The sequence below is a fragment of the Tursiops truncatus genome, chromosome 10, assembly GCF_011762595.2.
Source record: "Tursiops truncatus isolate mTurTru1 chromosome 10, mTurTru1.mat.Y, whole genome shotgun sequence".
In the NCBI taxonomy this organism is placed as follows: domain Eukaryota; kingdom Metazoa; phylum Chordata; class Mammalia; order Artiodactyla; family Delphinidae; genus Tursiops; species Tursiops truncatus.
The window spans coordinates 50903534-50922202 of record NC_047043.1 but is presented as its reverse complement, the minus strand read 5'-3'; the positions used below and the strand labels follow the sequence as shown (position 1 = coordinate 50922202).

General features: G+C 47.1%; 1 protein-coding gene across 2 annotated transcripts in view; it reads right to left on the bottom strand.

The window, feature by feature from the left end:
- Positions 1-1556: 1556 nt before the first annotated feature.
- The window catches only part of CMTM7 (CKLF like MARVEL transmembrane domain containing 7), a 42228-nt gene continuing 25115 nt past the window's right edge, over positions 1557-18669 (bottom strand). Inside the window, exons 2-6 of one of the 2 annotated variants that reach the window (XM_019946922.3) lie at positions 11082-11255; positions 6310-6408; positions 3713-3794; positions 2216-2330; positions 1557-2129 (exon numbers count right to left, since the gene is read on the bottom strand). In XM_019946922.3, the coding sequence (XP_019802481.1) occupies position 2129; positions 2216-2330; positions 3713-3794; positions 6310-6408; positions 11082-11255 (471 nt within the window). In that variant the 3' untranslated portion in view covers positions 1557-2128. The remainder of the gene's footprint in view (positions 2130-2215; positions 2331-3712; positions 3795-6309; positions 6409-11081; positions 11256-18669) is intronic. The other variant, XM_019946921.3, reaches the window with a different exon arrangement.

Sequence of the window (18669 nt, the reverse complement as noted above, 5' to 3'; positions counted from 1 at the left end):
GCAGAGGCCTGCAGGACAAAGGGCACCAAGCCCACTGTCCAGCCCTCCTACCCAGGTCTCTGCTGGCCAGGAGCTGCCCGCTCGTGGGAGATGATGTGGGCAGACCCACTCTGGTCTCATCTCCCAGTGTCCCAAGTGCCCCAGGTGCCAACACCCTATCCTGGGCCTGCGGTGGCCACAACGAGCCAAGGCTGGCTCTTGGTCCTTGGGGCAGGTACCTGACTCCCATCCTCCCCCCATGGGTCCAGTCTTCCCTCCTCTCACACCTTGGCTTGGTCCTGCCCAGCCGTCTGCTCAGTGGGTCACCTCCCCGTGCTGGGACAGAGTTTGGCTTACGCCTGGGCACTCCCCCTGGGTGAGCAGCCCCAGAGAGCACCTGGTGTAGAGAAGACACACACGTCCTGCAGCCTGTATCCTTTAGACCTGCGACGCTTAGCTGTTAGAACACGGCGCTGGCCTCTGCTGGACTGTGGTGCCTGCTGTGGGGTGTGCGTAATTGGACCTCTGCCTTCCTCCATTTCCCAAGTAGCTTTGCAGCTACTTAGGTGCCTTACACAGAAGGTCCTGCATTGCTTTAAAAAAAGAAAAAATTGTGGTAAAATATACGTAACATAAAAGTTAACCGTTTTAACAATTTTTAGTTATACAGTGCAGTGGCGTTAATTACATTTAGATTATTGTGCAGCCATCACCACCGTCCATCTCCAGAATGCTTTGTTTTTTTTTTTTGGCTTCTCGGCATGTGGGATCTTAGTTCCCCGACCAGGGATCAAACCTGTATCCCCTGCAGTGGAAGCACAGAGTCCTAACCACTGGACCACCATGGAAGTCCCAACCAGAATGTTTTCATCTTCCCAAATGGAAACTGTACGCATTAAACATTCACACCAGGGCCCCCTCCCTCCAGACCCTGGCAACCAACCACCATTTTACTTCCTGTCTCTCTGAATTCTGCCTACGGTATGCACCTCGTGTAACTAAAATCATACAGTATTTGTCCTTTTGTGTCTGGCTTATTCATCCATGGGGTAGCATGTGTCAGAACTGCCCTCTTTTTAAAGGCTGCCTGTGTTGCTTTTGAGTCTTGTGTAAACAGTACTGGCTTCCACCCTTTATATCAATTTACTTTGAAAATACACAAGGACTTCCCTAGTGGCGCAGTGGTTAAGAATCCGCGTGCCAATGCAGGGGACACAGGTTCGACCCCTGGTCCGGGAAGATCCCACATGCCGCGGAGCAATTAAGCCTGTGCGCCACAACTACCGAAGCCTGCGCGCCTAGAGCCAGTGCTCCGCAACAAGAGAAGCCACCGCAACGAGAAGCCCGCGCACCGCATGGAAGAGTAGCCCCTGCTCTCCGCAACTAGAGGAAGCCCGCGCCCAGCAACGAAGACCCAACGCAGCCAAAATTAAATAATTTATAAAAAAAGAAAGAAAATACTCAAATCTTGAGAGGCCAGGACCATCTGCACCCTCTGCTCCTCTTACCTCCAGTGGGCCTCCAGGTAGCGCTCACTTCACAGCCTTCTTCTAACTTAATAAGAAATCCTTCTGCAATTAGCCAAGTCAACATTTTATTTAAAAACACATAAACACGTACACAATGGTAACAACAGGAAGGGAGCCAAGATCTCCTATTTGGGGACAGGCTGACAGCATGGTGTTCCCGTAAGCCTCACTTTAAGAAAGAGGGTACCTTCAAGACCAGATTTCCAAGCGAGATAAATTAGGAGGTGGCTGTGTTTTCACAAGACGCCCCTTGGAGGTCTGGGGAGAGGGGAAGGGTTCGGCAGAGTATTCAAACACCACCCCTTCACCTTAACGGGGGGAGGGGGGCATCAGTCCCTGAGGCTGTTCTAAAGCAGGAGGGAGAGATCAGATTTCCCTGGAGGCTGCTTTTCTTTCCCGGAAGGGGAGGAATATTCTCTGAGGAAGTGAAGAAGGCTGGCGAGAGAGGCTGGACCCGCTCAGGAGCCGGAGGAAGGGCCCGTCCCGCACCCACCGGCCCAGGGACCCAAACCCCGGTCTCTCCTGCGGCCGCCGGCTCAAGCCCCTCCATCAGCGTGGGTCACACGTCCTGCAGCGCCTCCTACAGGGCTGGCGGGCTGTTAGGGCATCAGACGGCGGCATCTGGGGAAGGAAGCGGCAGAGTTGGGAGAGCTCGCCCCACGGCTGCGCATGCGCTGCCTCCCCCCTCCCCCCCCCCCCGTCCGCACCACTTCCCGTGGGAACGATGATTCCTCTCCCTGCTCCTCTCCACCCCAGGCCTCTTCCTCAGAGGTACTGTAACTTCTTCAGCTGTTTGTTTTGGCTCTTCCTCCGTAATTTTACCTAGTATATGTATACTTACAGATTACTTTTAGACATTACCTATTAACTTTTTCGCATTCTTTTTTCATCATTCAATTTTTCTTAAACAGCTTCACAGACATATAATTCATATACCATACAGTTCACCCATTTAAAGTGTTCAATTCCGCCGTTTGCCCTATATTCACAGAATTGTGCAGCTACCCCAATTTTAGAACATTCTCATCACTTCCAAAAGAAGCACCACAGGCATGCGCAGTCACCCCTGTATACCCTCCCGCCAGCCCTAAGCAACCACTACCCTACTCTCTGTCTCTGTGGATTTGTCTATTTTGGACATTTTTCCTAAATGGAATCCTACAATATGCGGTCTTTGGTGACTGGCTCCTTTCACCTAGCCTTCTGTTAGCTTTTTGCCAGTGGGACCATTAAGATTGAAGCGCTGCTGTTGGCAACCTCTCTGCTGGGCAAGGTAAGGTGCTTCGATATTTTAAATGTATTTTTAAAAAACAAAGAAAAAGAAGAAAGGAAGTGCTGGATCAAAGAAAGAAGTAAATTAACTGAAATAGCTGGTTTGATTTTCAGCAGTTCTATTTCTAGAAATTTATTCTAAAGATAAAATATATTAAGTGTGTGTATAGGCATATATTTACAAGGATATTCATTACAGCACTGTTTAGTAGGAAAGAATTTAAAAAAAAAATAAAAAAACAAGCATAATGCCCCCAAATAGGAGACAAGTAAACTACGGCACTGACATGCAATGGAGCCAGTGCAACACCGTGGAGCCACGAAGGATGCCAGAGAAGGACACCTAATGATGTGGGGAAAGTGCCTGACAGGAGGCTAGGTAGGAGCAGAAGAGAAGGTTACAAAATAATACATGAACTCTGATCCTTTAATAAATGCACAGGTGTTGGGACTTCCCTGGAGGTCCAGTGGTTAAGACTCCGTGCTTCCACTGCAGGGAGCATGGTTTCGCTCCCTGGTGGGGGAACTAAGATCCTGCCAGCCGCACGGGGCAGCCAAACAAACAAAACAAGCGCATCTCTCTCTCTATATATATATATACTCAGAGAGGAAATGCAGGAGGGAGAGACACCCAGCAGGTGCTATTTCTGGGTACTGTGATAATGGTTTTTATTTTTTTAAATTTCTTTTTCTTATTTCGATTTTCTAAATGTACTACATTTTATTTTTGTCATTAGGAAACTCATTTAAAGAAAACGCTTGTCCATCAGAGACGTAGATGTCAGGGTGCCCCTGGGCGCTGTGGAGACGAGACGGAGCAGAGGGTCCTCTGCAGCAGGGTGGTCCCCTACTGCCGACCTCCAGAGCCTGTGTCCTCCCGTGCCTGAGCAGAGGGAACCTTCTTGGTCATCTGTTTTCAGACCAGAACTCACCTGTTGACTGGGTCACGCACGAGATCTTGTAGGACAGCCACACACTCGCCAGGCAGAGGAAGGTGGCCAGGAAGCCGAAGATCTGCACGGGAGAAAGGGGGCAGCGGGCGCCCAGGCCAAGGGCAGTCACTCGGGCAGTCACCCTTCATCACCCTGCTCATCCCTGGGCCTGTTTCCTACACCAGCTGTGGCTGGGAGGGAGCTCAGGGACTCAAGTGACCCGGCCACCTGTCCTCGCTCAGGTGTGGAGGTGACGCCCGGGCCCTGGCCGGGCCCACAGCTGGGACACAGTCAGGCCTCCGGTCGCCACCCCCCCTCGCCTCTTCTCTAGGCAGCTACCTGCCCACGCTCGGATTTATGTTTACAACCGAGCTGGGGCCAAGCCACCGGACTTTAATTATCCTGGGCTAATAAGACAGAAAAAGGAGGAACGGTACATTTTAATTTGGGTTTTTAACACATTAACGTTCAAATGGATTTTCTTGGGTGTGGTAGCATCATCTGCACTTCATCCAGAAAGGCTTTCTGTCTGTCTGGCTTTACAGCTGTGTCGGAGCCAGAAGCTGAGACCCCAATACCTAGTCTTAGGTTTGCATGTATTTAAGTAACATTAGGTTGAAATAAGTTCAGGCAGCGCTCCTTTCCTTTCTGTGCTCAGCTGTGAGCACCTAGCCCAGAGCAGCCGCCTCATTTGTGATAAGGAAAGGGCCTCACGGTGGCTCATTAAATGATGGAGCAAGAAGCAGACAGGGACTCAGGTGTCTCTGCCTGGAACTTGGAAGCCTGCAGCCTCTCCTGACTTGTCAACAACACTGGCAGCTGCAGCAGCTAACACTGACTGAGCACTTACTTCGTACCAGGCAGTGTTCTAAGCCCTTTAAAGGAACCCGCACAGCTCTGCCAGGTGGGCACGGCTGTTACCTCTCCCCCCCTCATTTTTCAGCTCAAGAAACCAGGGACAGGAGGTCAACTCTTCAGCCCAGGAATGTGGAGCCAGCAAGGGCCAGACCAGAGATCTGAGCCCAGAGTCCACCTCTGCTTGCCTGTTGCCCAGGTGTCCTCGGGCCCTCCAAGTGCACGGCTGGGAGCTCCCTGAGGTCCAGCCCAGGAGCAGCCAGACCAAGCGCGGGATCATCCAACCTAGCTGCTGGTTTCCACACATGGCTGCCCGTCACCCCACCCCCGACCCCGTCCACTGCCGTGCCTCCTTTTGTACCAATTGTCTGCACCACATAATCAGCCTATTAGAGCCTGTCCTGGCCTCTCATTGTCTGTTCCGCACAATTAGCACATTATACACCATCCCAGTCTCCAACTGTCCACACTGCATAACTGAACAGTTTATTATCAGGCTACAGAATGCTCCTCTGGATGACAGTGCCTTGTGTGCTCATTGTTTCATGTGCCCTGGCCTCCTAAGCTAGATCACCACTTTCTCATCAGCAGGGACCATGTCTTTTCATTTCTCCTGGCCCCTCGCCCGGCCCATGCTTGGTCCTAGGCACAGAGATCGTGTACGACAAATGGGGTTTACTGGGATTCCAGGGCTAACATTGTCATGTGCCACCTCAATGAGGAAACCCAGTGGGAATCTCCCCGCGTGGTCCTGAAACACAGCGGGCGCCAAGCTCTTCTGTCCCCCCCTCCGCCAGCCTGCCTGCAGCTGGGCAGGGGGCAACCATTCCTCTTCTTGGAAACTGCCTGGGGAGGGGGGGAAGGTGCTTAGGGGGCAAGAGTGCTCAGGGGTTTGGCTGCCCCTCCGCGGTGACCTTCTGCCCCATGCAGACTCCACCCCTCCGTGGAATTCCAGGCACTCACCCACTCTTGGCCCAAAGTCCAGAGAATTTTGGTACCGTGCGGAAGTGAGTGACTACCACACAGAGAGCTTTTCTTAAAACTCATTTGAAAAGTGAGGCAAATCAGTTCTGGCCTACAGACTTCCAAACTGTAAACAATTAGCTAAATCAGAAATCAGATGACAGCAATCTATAGATCTTTTTACAATAATGTATATACACATATGTGTATCTGTGTGATAAATATATATAGCTCCCATAGCACTATGTTTTGTCCATTTCCATGCTACTTCTATTCATGTTAGCAGATGGGTCAATTTTCACCTATGAAAGGTATAGGAGTGTTATTTCCTGGCCTGAATACTGTTAAAAGTCAGGAAGGGCAAAGCTAGGACTCACGGCAGATTATCACTAGCTGATCACAAAAATGTTCCCCTGGGCTGGAAAAAGGCCTCAGAACCTTTCCCTGAACGGGGCTGAGACAGCCATGAGCAAATGACCAGCGTGAACATGAGAATTAAAACCTACTTGCCCGTGATTTAAGGAGTGGCTGTAAGAGAAAGAGGCCTGGGCCGCTGGGGCCATTTGAGTTCGTAACAGCCCTGCCCATCCACCTTCTGACACCCTCCACCGTGGGCCCAAGTTTAAGGCTATTTGGAGACCACTGCTGGTGGATCAAGGTCCGGACTGATTCTGAGAAAGAAAGGCCCCAGAGAACAACCCCTTTGCTGCCCTGAGAGGAAGAAAATGAGCATTCGGAACAGGAATTCACTCCTGCCGCTTCCCGGAGAATGTCCTCACCGCTCCAGCCACCAGTCGGCTCTGGTTGTAACTCTTGGAAGCTGCCACGATGGACGCGATTAGGAGAAGCAGGGTACCGATTAAATAGTGCAGGAGTTCCTGGGGGCAAAAACAAAGCAGAGCAGTGGGTAGGGAGCTCCATTCCTGGTTCTCAGAGGCACCTGGGCGTTAGGAGAGATGAATGGAGGGGAGGGAGTCACACTTCCCCTTCTCCCTGTAACACCCTGACAGGAGCAGCGAAGCTCACTGGCAACGAGAAAGGAAGGCCAGCCAGGATGAGGCCACACAAGAGAGAAAAGACGCCAGGCAGGCAGGAAGAGAGGCGACAAAGAGAAAGGATGCTTCTCGGGTGAGGAGAGATGTCCCCTAAGGACCACTCCACTCCTGAGGTCAATCTGTCCACGGTACCTTGACCTCCGGCCAAAGCTACTAACAAGCAAATGAGCTGCTTCTAACTCCAAGGATGGAGAGTTTAAATGAAGCTCCAGCTCTGAGAAGCAAAGCCCCTTAAAAAGATGTGTGCCTTTCTTCTGCTTCAGAGAAAGTTCTGGGCTAGCAATGTGCTGGTTTTGGTGGCTGCCTGGAGGGTCTCCCCATTCCGTGAACAAAAGTCCTCCCAGTTTTGTCCTCATTCTGTCTTCCCTCTTCTTTTCTGTTGGAAGTGTGCCCTCAGGCCAGACTGCTGAGGGGTCTGCAGGAAGGGCTGATGCTGCCTTTGCTTCCCTTGGGTCCACAGGGGCATCCATTTCTGCCCCATTCACTCTCCATGATAAAATGGGGTCTTTGCAGGCCCTGGATGAGGCGAGGCCTCTATCATTCGACAATAAAGGAATGCTTCGCCTCATCCTTTCCCCTCCCCACGAACGCCAGATCAGAGGAGAACTGGGGCTTAGGGCCACTGACAGTGGGGTGCGCCCCCGAGAGAAATTTATAGCTGTCAAGGCTTATATTAAAAATGAAGAAAGGTTTCAAATTAATAACCTAACCTTTACCTTAAGACACTGGAAAAAGGAAAGCAAACTAAACCTAAAGCAAGAAGAAAGAAGGAAATAAAGATTGGAGCACAAATGAATGATACAGAGAACGGAAGAAAAATAGAGGAAATGAATGAAATCAATAGCTGGTTCGTTGAAAAGGTCAACAGAATAGAGAAACCTTTAGCTAGACTGATCAAGAAAAAAAAAGAAAACATTCAAATGACCAGAATCAGAAATGAAAGACAGACGGGAATCCCCTGGTGATCCAGTGGTTAGGACTCAGTGCTTTCACTGCTGGGGCCTGGGTTCAATCCCTGATCTCAAAACTAAGGTCCCACAAGCAAAGAGGTGTGGCCACAAATAAATAAATAAATAAATAAAAGCGGGGACATCACTACTGGTGTTAGAGATAAAAAGGATTTTAAAAGAATATTATGATCAATCATATGCCAATAAGTTAGATAACTTAGATGAAATGGAGATATTCCTAGAAAGACATGCTACTGAAAATGACTCAAGTAGGAATAATCTGAATAAAATTTATAATAAGTAGAATTTGAATTAATAATAAAAACACTACCCACAAGAAAAGCTCAGGACCAGGTGGCTTCACTGCAGAATTCTACCAAACATTTAGAGAAGAATCAATTCCAACTCTTCCCAAACTCTTCTAAAGAACACAAGAGGAGGGAACACTTCCCAGATCATTCTATGAGGGCAATATTACCCTAGTAACAAAACCAAAGACATCACAGGAAAACTAAAGACCAATAATATATCTTATGAATACAAACGCAAAAATCCTAGCAAACCAAATCCAGCTACACATAAACTGAATTATACACCACAGCCAATCAGAATTTGTCCCGGGAATGCAAAGTTAGTTACACATGTGAATATCAATGTAATATGCCATATTAACAGAATCCTGGGGGGAAAACCTACATGACTATCTCAATAGACAAAGAAAAAGCCTTTGACAGATTCTAACACCCTTACATGATGGAAACAACAAAGTAGGACTAGAAGGTAAGTTTTTCTATTTGATAAACCTCCTACAAAACCCCCACCTAACATCATATTTAATGATAAAAGATGAGTGCTTTCCTCCTAAAATCAGGAACAAGATAATGATATCTGCTCTTGCCACTTTAATGCAACATTCAACTAATTTCTTGCAATGAGCCAAGAAAATGAAGCAAAAAGCATCTAGATTGGAAAGGAATGTAAAACTGTCTCCATTCACAGATGGTATGCTCTTATAGATAGATTTGAAAATCCTAAGGAATCCACTAACAATCTATTAGATCTAATAAATGATTTCAACAAGATTGAGGCTACAAGATCAATATACAGAAATCAATTGTATTTCTATCCACTTGCAATGAACACAACAAAAATGAAATTAATAATTACAGTTGAAATAGTATAAAAAGGATAAGATACTTAGGAACACACTAAACAAAAATAGTATAAAACTCATACTCTGAAAACTACAAAACAATGTTGAAAGAATTTTTCTTTTTTTTTTTTTTTTTTTTTGCGGTACGCGGGCCTCTCACTGTTGCGGCCTCTCCCGTTGCGGAGCACAGGCTCCGGACGCGCAGGCTCAGCGGCCATGGCTCACGGGCCCAGCCGCTCCACGGCATGTGGGATCTTCCCGGACCGGGGCACAAACTCGCTTCCCCTGCATCGGCAGGCGGACTCTCAACCACTGCGCCACCAGGGAAGCCCAAGAAATTTTAAAAGATCTAAACAAATGGGAAAACCTCCCATGTTCATGGATCATGACTTAATATTGTTAAAATGGTAATACTCTCCAAACTTATCTACCGATTCAATGCAATTCGTATTAGAATCCCAGGTGACTTCTTTGTAGAAACTGAAAAGCTGATTCTAAAGTTCATATGGAATGGCAAAAATCCAAAACAATCCTGAAAAAAGAGGACAAATGGGAAGAGTCACACTTCCTAATTTCAAAACTTACTGCAAATCCATAGTGATCAAGGTAGTATAATAAGATCAGTGCAACAGAGTTGAGAGTCCAAGAATAAATCCATGCGTTTATGGCCAACTAATTTTCAACAAGCTGCCAAGACCACTCAACGGGAGAAAGAACAGCCTTCCCAACAGATAACTGGGACAACAGGATATTCACATGCAAAAGAATGAAGCTGAATCCTTGCTTCATACTATACGCAAAAATTAACTCAAAATGGATCCAACACCTAAATGTAAGAGTTAAAAGTATGGAAGGCTTAAAAGAAAACACAGAGGTGAATCTTCATGATCTTGAATTGGCAATGGCTTTTTAGATATTATACCAAAACCATAAACAACAAAAGAAAAATATAAATTAGATTTCATCAAAATAAAAAACTTGTCCTTTAACAGATACTATCAAGAAAGTAAAGACAAAAAGAAAAGAAAAAGAAAAAATTATGGGAGAAAATATCTGATAAAGGACATTTAACTAGAATATACAAAGAACTCTTACAACTCAATAATAAAAAGACAACTTAATCAAAAAATTGGCAAAGGATCTGAAAAGACATTTCTCTAAAGAAAATATACAAACGGCCAAAAAGCACATGAAAGATGACTAACACCGTTAGTCATCAGAGAAATGCAAATCAAAACCACAAGCTGTAACTTCACACTCACTGGAATAAAATCTCAAAGTCAGAAATAACAAATGTTGACAAGGATGTGGAAAAATTCGAACCTTTATACACCACTGCTAGGAATGTAAAGTGGTACATCCACTTTGGAAAACAGTCTGGCAGTTCCTCAAACAATTAAACATAGTTACCATGTGACCCAGCAATTCCACTCTTAGGTATATTCCCAAGCAAAATGAAAATATGTCCACACACAAAATTTGTACACAAAATGTTCATAGCAACATGATTCATAATTGACAAAAGGTGGAAATTCATAATTGCCACATGTCCATCAATAATGAATGAATAAACAAAATGTGGTATATCCTTTCCATGGAATATTAGCTATAAAAAGAAATGAAGTACTGATATATGCTACAACATAGATCAACCATGAAAACCCTCTACTAAATGAAAGAAGCTAGTCACAGAAGACCAAATATATGAGTCCATTTATATGATATGTCCAGAACAGGAAAAGTTACAGAGGCAGGAAGCCAATTAGTAGTTGCTCAGGGCTGGAGGTGATGAGGGATAGTAGGTAACAGCTAAAGGGTACAGAGTTTCTTTTTGAGGTGATGAAAACATTCTAAAAATAACTGAGGTAATGGTTACACAAGTCTGGGAATACACTAAAATTCATTGAATTGTACACTTCAATGGGTAATTGTATGACATGTGAACTATATATCAATAAAGCTGTTTTTAAAAAGAACATAGTGGGAAGAAAAAACCCTAGCAACTTCTGACATGTTTCCTCAGACTCTGCCAGTCCACTTTAGCTGACAAATCTTATCAATACTCACACAGTGTAAATACCCATTACCCCTATCAGCTTCTTCCTTCTATGTTCCTCCTCCAAGTCACACACACACACAGCCCATTTTCTGTCACTTGAGAAAACAAGCACTGAGGTGAGAGGCACAGCCTTCTAGTAGCTGGAAGGTGAGTTTTAGAAACCAGTGGGACATGAGGCATAGACGTGCACCCAACAGTGGGAAATTCAGAGCTGAAGCAGCCAAGGATGGTGCAGGAGGCGGGGTAGGCAGACAGGAAGGACTCCGTCAGGTCTCAGTGCCCAGCCTGCATCCTGACTCGTGCAAGCCGAGAGCAGGCCCGGCCACTCCCTTACCGACAGGGGCCAGCTGATACAGGTGAGCACGCGGTACAGGCGGAAGAGGTGGACCAGGTAAAAGGCGAGAATCATGATCAAGTTGCAAATGGTGACCACTTCAAAGTAGCTGTAGGCACTGTAGCTGGTCCACAGAGAGCTCCTCACGCAGATGAAGGCAATCAGCAGCGAGACCTGGGACGTGAACACAGAGACATCAGAGAAATGCCCACCCAAGATGGGCACCCAGGGAACGAACAACACAACAGAAACACAGACAACCACAGGGGACCGAGGAGCTGCCACAATCCAGGTTACCCCATCACAAACTGGCTGGAACAGTGCAATTTCCCACAGTACAAGCTTTTGAAACACAAGCCATTGTGAACGCTGAGGACGGCAGGGAGTGGTCTGTTCTCTCTGTTCTCTGAGGTCCATGTGCCGACAGGATGCATGCTCAGGGAGAGGGCAGGAATTCTGGAAATAACCAGGCAGGACCACCTCCCTTATTTGCTGGACCTCCACTGAGTCAGCGTGATATTGAACCCCAGGTTTCCATGTTAGGTTGAACTGAAGGAAGTTGCCAATATTTGATTGTTTTTGACCCACCAAGATGTCAGTTCATACGTATAACCTACCAGCTGGCAGACAGTAAGTTACTGTCAACGAAAAATCAAATAACGAGCAAGCTAAGAAGAAAGAAAAGAGAATTGTATTCGCGCCAAACTGAGTACTATAACCTGGGAAACAAATTATCAGAAGCTCTGAGAACTGCTCCATTGATCAGGCGTTAGAAATGCAGTTTTATATATATTTTAAATAAATTTATTTATTTCTTTTTGGCTGCATTGGGTCTTCGTTGCTGCCCATGGGCTTTCTCTAGTTGTGGCGAGCGGGGGCTACTCTTCGTTGCAGTGCGTGGGCTTCTCACTGCGGTGGCTTCTCTTGTCGCGGAGCATGGGCTCTAGGCGTGCAGGCTCAGTAGTTGTGGCGCACGGGCTTAGTTGCTCCACAGCATGTGGGATCTTCCCGGACCAGGGCTCGAACCTGTGTCCCCTGCATTGGCAGGCGGATTCTTAACCACTGTGCCACCAGGAAAGTCCCAGTTTTATATATATTTGAGACAAAGAAATTATGTATCATATTGACAGGTTAGCATTGTGTACACAGTTCCTCAAGTGTTTGTTTTTTTTTCAATTATGCATGTAGAGACAATCTTTTTAGTCAATGCAACCCCTTATAGAAGATGAAAAAGAAATATATTCATCATAGAATTACAATGCTGGCATGTGAAGAAAGGGGCCAACTTTTTCTCAAAGGTTGATCTCATCCTCCTGCTTTGAGGAGGTCTGGTTAATGTGTAATGCAGATGCACACTGCCCATGGGGTAAGGCCTACCACAAAGGGGGCATGTCATTTGTTGTTGCTGTTTTCGTTTGTTTTTTTCTGTTTGTTTGTCCTGCCATAGAAAATTTACGGTTTTCCTCGTCGTTACCACTTACTGATGCTTGATGTACATGATCTCCTTGAGACTCCCCACAACTCTGCCAGGTCAACAAGATCACCCCCATGCTCATAAGGGGAAATGGAGGCACACAAGCCTCCATAATCAGCTTAAGGCTACGTCCACGGTAAGCTGCGGAGGCACGATTTGAACCTTAGTCTATCTGATTCCAGGGATCGTGTTCCTCCACGTCAGATGCGCCATCAAATGTGTGGGAATCCTGGCTACAAGGTGGTGCTTGCTCCCCCCTGGGCCTGCGGTGAGAGCTTGCTAAGTATACTGTTACATGAATGAATGAGTGTGCAGAATTAATAAACTAATCACCTAGTAATGAACGAACGATCAGGTCAATTATTAGCAACATAAGAATACCATGGAAGGGCAGACTGGAAGAGGGGAGAGAAGATTCTGAGTTTCTGGGAAGGCCACTCACAGAGAACAAAGTCTTGTTCACCCCACACAGGGGATAAACCAATAACACACAGGTGTTAAACGTATGTAAAGTCTCAGGGTCTATTTTAAAAGCACAACTAATTTAGGACAAAGGTTAAATATTTCACACTGCCTCTTTCCTACAGAACACTGATTCTCCAAGGGTGTGTGTGTGTGTGATTTCGTGTCCTATGGGACATTTGGCAATGTCTGGAGACACTCCTGGTTGTCACAGTTGCAGGGGGGATGCTACCCACCCTCCACAATGCACAGGACAGGCCCCGTAAAACAGAACTATCTGGCCTCAAGTGTAGCCTTCAAACTACTGTCCTACTGTGGAGAAACCCCGCTGTAGAAAATTGAGTCTACAATGAGAATTAGATCACGAAATGCATCTAACGCTGGTTAAAGAGGCTAATGCTAAAAACTCTATTTTCCAAAGCCCCTCATTGCTAGCATTCTACCAAGGTCCTCGGGTACAGGGACACCAGCTAGCAAAGAACACTGAGCTTAAGCCTAAAGTGGGCGTGAAGAGTGTTCTGCTCAACAGATCAAAGCAGAAGACTGTGGCCCTGACACACAGGGACCCTCAACATTTGCGTATTTCCCTTTGCTAATGAGCAGCATGAGGATTTTCATTTTCTCAGTTCCTCTCCAGCCAGCCGGCCACAGTGATACAATGATTCACACCTTGAGGTTGTTTTAAAGCCTCAAAGGGAGGCTTTGCTTCACTCAGGAGTGAGCATGACGGTCAGAGCTCTGCTGCCCTATAAGCCCCCATTTCCAGGCCTCGTCTCTCTGGGGAGTCTGGGGGGTCTCCCCAGCCTTTCACTGACCCTCTCACACACACTGGGGCATTTTAATTCAAGGCCTGCCTTAAAATGCAAATAACCCAGGATTATGCAGTGGATTTCTAGGTGGAGAAGCTGTTTTGCACCTAATTCAAAGACTTAGAATAATTTTTATAAGTCTTCATCTGTGACAAAGTCTGCAGACACGTGGGTGAGAGTTTCCCCAACCAACGAAAGGGGCCCGGGCAGGTCTTCCCCTCCGAGCCCCGGGGCTGAGCGCCGTGCAGCAGGAAGTACATTATTGCTCTACCCCAAACTGTCTCAGACCTCTCTGGGAAATCTGACTGTGAAATAAGACTTCCTGAATTCTGACCCCTGGGTCTCAGGCCGCCTACCACGTGCTCTTCTCCAGCAGAGCCCAATTTTGGACAATCTCGTTTAGACAGCGGATGCTGTGTACTTGTGCACATTACCAAAAGTGTCCCTTTTGCCGAAGCAGTCATTTATTACTACGTTAGCTAGCCAGCATCTTAGCTAGTGCACTTAAGAAAAAAAGAGAGACTTGATTGACTCTAAACTTTCCAAGAACTCCTCCAGGGCCAGTGGGTAACCTCTGCAAGTGCCCTGAATCCTCTAGATCAATACTCAGGGGGCAGCCAGGAAGGTGAAGCAGAAGAAAGAACAGACAATGGAGAGAAAAGGCCTGGGATGTGGGTGACTGCCCCGCCCCCTGCAACCAGCCCTCTCATGACCTCTTCTTCCCCCACCCTTTTTAAAAATTTGAAGTAGAGTTGATTTACAATATTGTGTTAGTTTCAGGTGTACAGCAAAATAATTCAGTTATGTGTGTGTGTGCGTGTGTGTATGTGTGTATACATATCTATATATCAGTTATACATATATGTTCTTTTTCAGATTCTTTTTCTATTATTCAATATTACAAGACATTGAATATAGTTCCCTGTGCTGTACAGTAGGACACTGTTGTTTATCTATTAGGACCTTTTCTTGTTCTCAGTGAGAAAAGCCTGAATTCAGAGAAACTGAAGTGAAGAAGGCTGGGAGGCTTTTGGAAGACACATACGTTCTGTTTATTCATTTATTTTTTCTTAAAAATTTATTATTAGTTTTTGGCTGTGCTGGGTCTTCGTTGAGGTACTCAGGATCCTCGTTGTGGCATGTGGGATCTTTTAGTTGCGGCATGCAGATTTCTTAGTTGCAGCATGCATGCGGGATCGAAGCCGAGCCCCCTGCATTTGGGAGCATGGAGTCTTACCCACTGGACCACCAAGGAAGTTCTGGCTCTGTTTAGAGTAACGTCAGTGTGATACCACCTAAAAGGACTCAATTGTTTCTCTGGGTGCTTCCTAGCTCCTCTCATAAAGGTCTGTTCTTTTTTTATTTATTATTATTATTATCATTTTTGGCCTCACTGCGCGGCCTGTAGGAGCTTAGTGCCCCGACCAGGGATCAAACCCATGCCCCCTGCAGTGGAAGTGAGGAGTCTTAACCACTGGACCATCAGGGAAGCCCCAGGTCTGTTCTTTTATAATGAATTGTCATGAAAGTTGAAGATAAGGTATCTAACATAAATGTCCAGGGGTTTAAAAGTCATGTTGCAAGAACCCTCAACTCAAAGCCGGGTCTCAGACGCCCCGTGGCGCTGTCTACAGACACTGGCTTTCCCTCAGACTAGAAACCACTTCCTCTCCCTCAAACTGTGTCCTTTCTGACTCCATGCTATCAGAATTCTTACCAGAAAGAAGAGATAATTTTTGTGAAAGGAAGAGATAATTTTTGTGAAAGCAGCAGTGTGTTTCAATTTCACAGGAGACAAAGCACACTGAATGTTACCTGAAAGAGACGATCGACCCCTGAGAATTTTGGAACTAAAACAGGCTGGTCCCTAAGTCCACGGCCAGGTGCCAGGCAGCAGGCCCAGGCCTGGGTGGGTCTCCCTCAAGGAGGAAATGGAATTTTGAAGTCTAAGATGGACAAGTTCTGGAGAAGCCTCCAGAGGCAGTGCTCAGGAGATGACCTCTGGTGCTCTCAGGGTCCCGGCTGCCTGTGCCCAGGGACACTCCCTCGGCAGGCATGTCCCCCGATGCCCTGCCACGTCTGGGGCACTGAGTGTGCCTGTGTCTGGCTGCAGATGGCACCAGACACCTTTGTTTGAGAGCCCGGAGCTGGATGCCAGCAGGTCACCCACCCCACCCTCTCGCAGCGTTTTTATTCTGACCTTGGGATAATGTCTCAGTGAGAGACACAGGCAGGAGGAGAGAAAGTAACTGATAAAAGGCAACATCAAAAGGCCTCAGACCAACTCTAAGAGGCTTTTCTGGAAAAGCCCAGGAGATGAAAGCCAAGCTTGTTCAAAAAGTCAGAGATGTGGACGATGATGCAGGGCTGGGAAACTGCATTTGTAGATTCGAGCAGGCCCCTAGTGACTCTGCTTGGCAGCAGGCAGGCAGGCAGGAGACTCTGCAGTGTTCCAGCTGAGCTCTGCCCTGGGGCACGGGGAGACGCACCTGTCTGCTGGTGAAGCCCCCTCTAGGGACCAGGAAATGGCCCCGTGCAATCTCATGAACAGCCACGTGCCACAGGATTGTTCATTGGTTATTAAAATCCACTTATTTTGCTTTCTTGTATACAAAGATCACATGTCAAGTTGTAAAAAGCACCTTATGACACGTCTTGGAGCTCTTTAATGGCACATATATAGATCTACCCTTTCCTTTTAATCAGCTGCGGCTTCACTGGACTCAGGGTCTCTCAACCTTGGCACCACTGACACTGACCAGGAGGATGCACTGTCGTGGGGGGCTGCCCTGCAAAATGCCTAGCTGCCACCCGGTCTCTTGTTTCACATGTGGATTTCCTTTCTGTCACACTGGCCCTCCTTGACTTGATGCTCCACAAAGGACAGCCCTTCGTGAGCACTTACTATACCCAAGCCCAGGGCTAAGTGCTCTACAATTTTTAACCAAGTTCATCCTCACACAGCAGTCCTAGAAGGTAAATACTACTGTCATCATTTTACAAGGAAAATGAGGCACAGAAAGGTTAACTGACTTGCTGAAAGTCACACAGCAGGGAAGTAGAGCCCGCTGGGCCCCCGGCATGCGACTGCATGTCCTTGCTCCCCACCATGCTGCTGCCCTGCCTACAGGACCTGTTTGTTTCTCTCCAGGACCACTTCCTGGCTCTTGCCTCTGTTTTCAGCCAGGGGCTTGAACTCTCTGTCCAGTTCCCACTAGGGGCGGGCACGGAACAGCCTGTGGGACCCCGGATAAAAGAAGGGAATCCTACCCTGATTCAGAGTCCCACACACTCGGAGGCAGGGCTCTGGGGCTCCAACTCAGAAAGGTGGGCCCGTTAAAAATGGCGGTCATGTCAAGTGTCCTGCTCAAACAACAGGGTTACTCTAATTACATAATCAATACTTATTCAGTATAGAAAATTAATTCATACAGGTGTCTATTTAAGAAAACAAAAATCACCAATAATCCCACTTCTCAGAGGTAACCACCACCCCTGGTATTTCGGGGTATTTCTTTCCACATATGGATGTTATGAGCACATACGTATTATTTTTCCTTTTTGAAGATTGGATTACATGCTATACAGTTTTATACTCTGCTTTGTAAAAAGATTAAGGATTTTATCATTTGTAGTCTCTCCTCACTCGGTTATTCTGCTTTAGAGCCGCAGCAAGCTGTGTATTTCACCTGTTTATTTTTGTTGTCACCTCCCGAACATGAGCCCCCGATGATGGGGGCTTTGCTCTGTTTTGCTCACTGTTGTTGCCCCAGAGCCAGGAACCCTGAATGGTGCGTGGGTTCTCCATAGTTATTTGTGGCTGGAATGAATGAATATAGTTTACGGTGCACCCCTGAGGCCTTCCACGTTCCAGGCACTGGGCAAGGCCACGCTCCTGCTGCCTCGTGCTGAGAGGGGGATAGAGAAAGGAAAAAGCATCGCCCTGGACAGGCCCTGCCTTTTACGCGCGGGAGGAGACCAGTACGTTTGCGGTTCTCCTGTGCATCTGAAACAACTGCGAGCTTTAACCCCAGAAGCAAGGGGTCACCAGGGAAGCTGTGCAAAATACACATGCACACGTTCAGGTGTGGATCAGGCCAGAGTGACGCGTTGACAAGCTGGCCACCCCAGCCGAGGCCACCGCTGGCCACTGCGTTCCTCATTGGAGATGGGTCAGCTGTGGGCACACGGGCAGGGCCCAGAGCGAATTCCCTGCTGTACTCCCAGGGCCCAGCACAGAGGAGGCCTTCAGTGCCGTGTGCAGAACTGCATTTGGGGTGAAACTGGATTCTCACCGGGACCCCGTAGTAAACATGGCCTGTGGGTGGACTGCAGCCTCTGCTCCGCAATCACGTCCCCTTGGCTCTCAGGTTACAGGAGGCAGCACTGGACGCAGGGGTTTGCTTTGGGGGCACAAGCAGGAGGGGGGCTGCCTTAGCAGGGGCCACCACAACAAGCAGATGGAGTGCCCAGCAATTGAGACACACCCTGAAATATTTATGGATGAGTCAAAACATAGTATAGGAGCTGCTTCACAATAATATGGGAGCAAGTGGGCATGAGGGGTCTCTGGGGGATGATGGAAATGTTCTAAAACTGGATTACGGTGATGGCTGCACAACCCTGTCAGTTTACTCAAAATCACGTAATAGTATGCTTAAAACGAGTAGCTTTTACAATATGTACATTATGCCTCAATAAAGCTGTTAAAAATGACATGGGAAGAGTAAGGGGATGAGGATGTATTTCAAGGGGGACTGGGCATGAATTGGTGACTGTTACAGCAGGTGATGAAGGTGACAGTACACCCTCTAAGGATGCGATGAGAAACTTCAGTTAACAC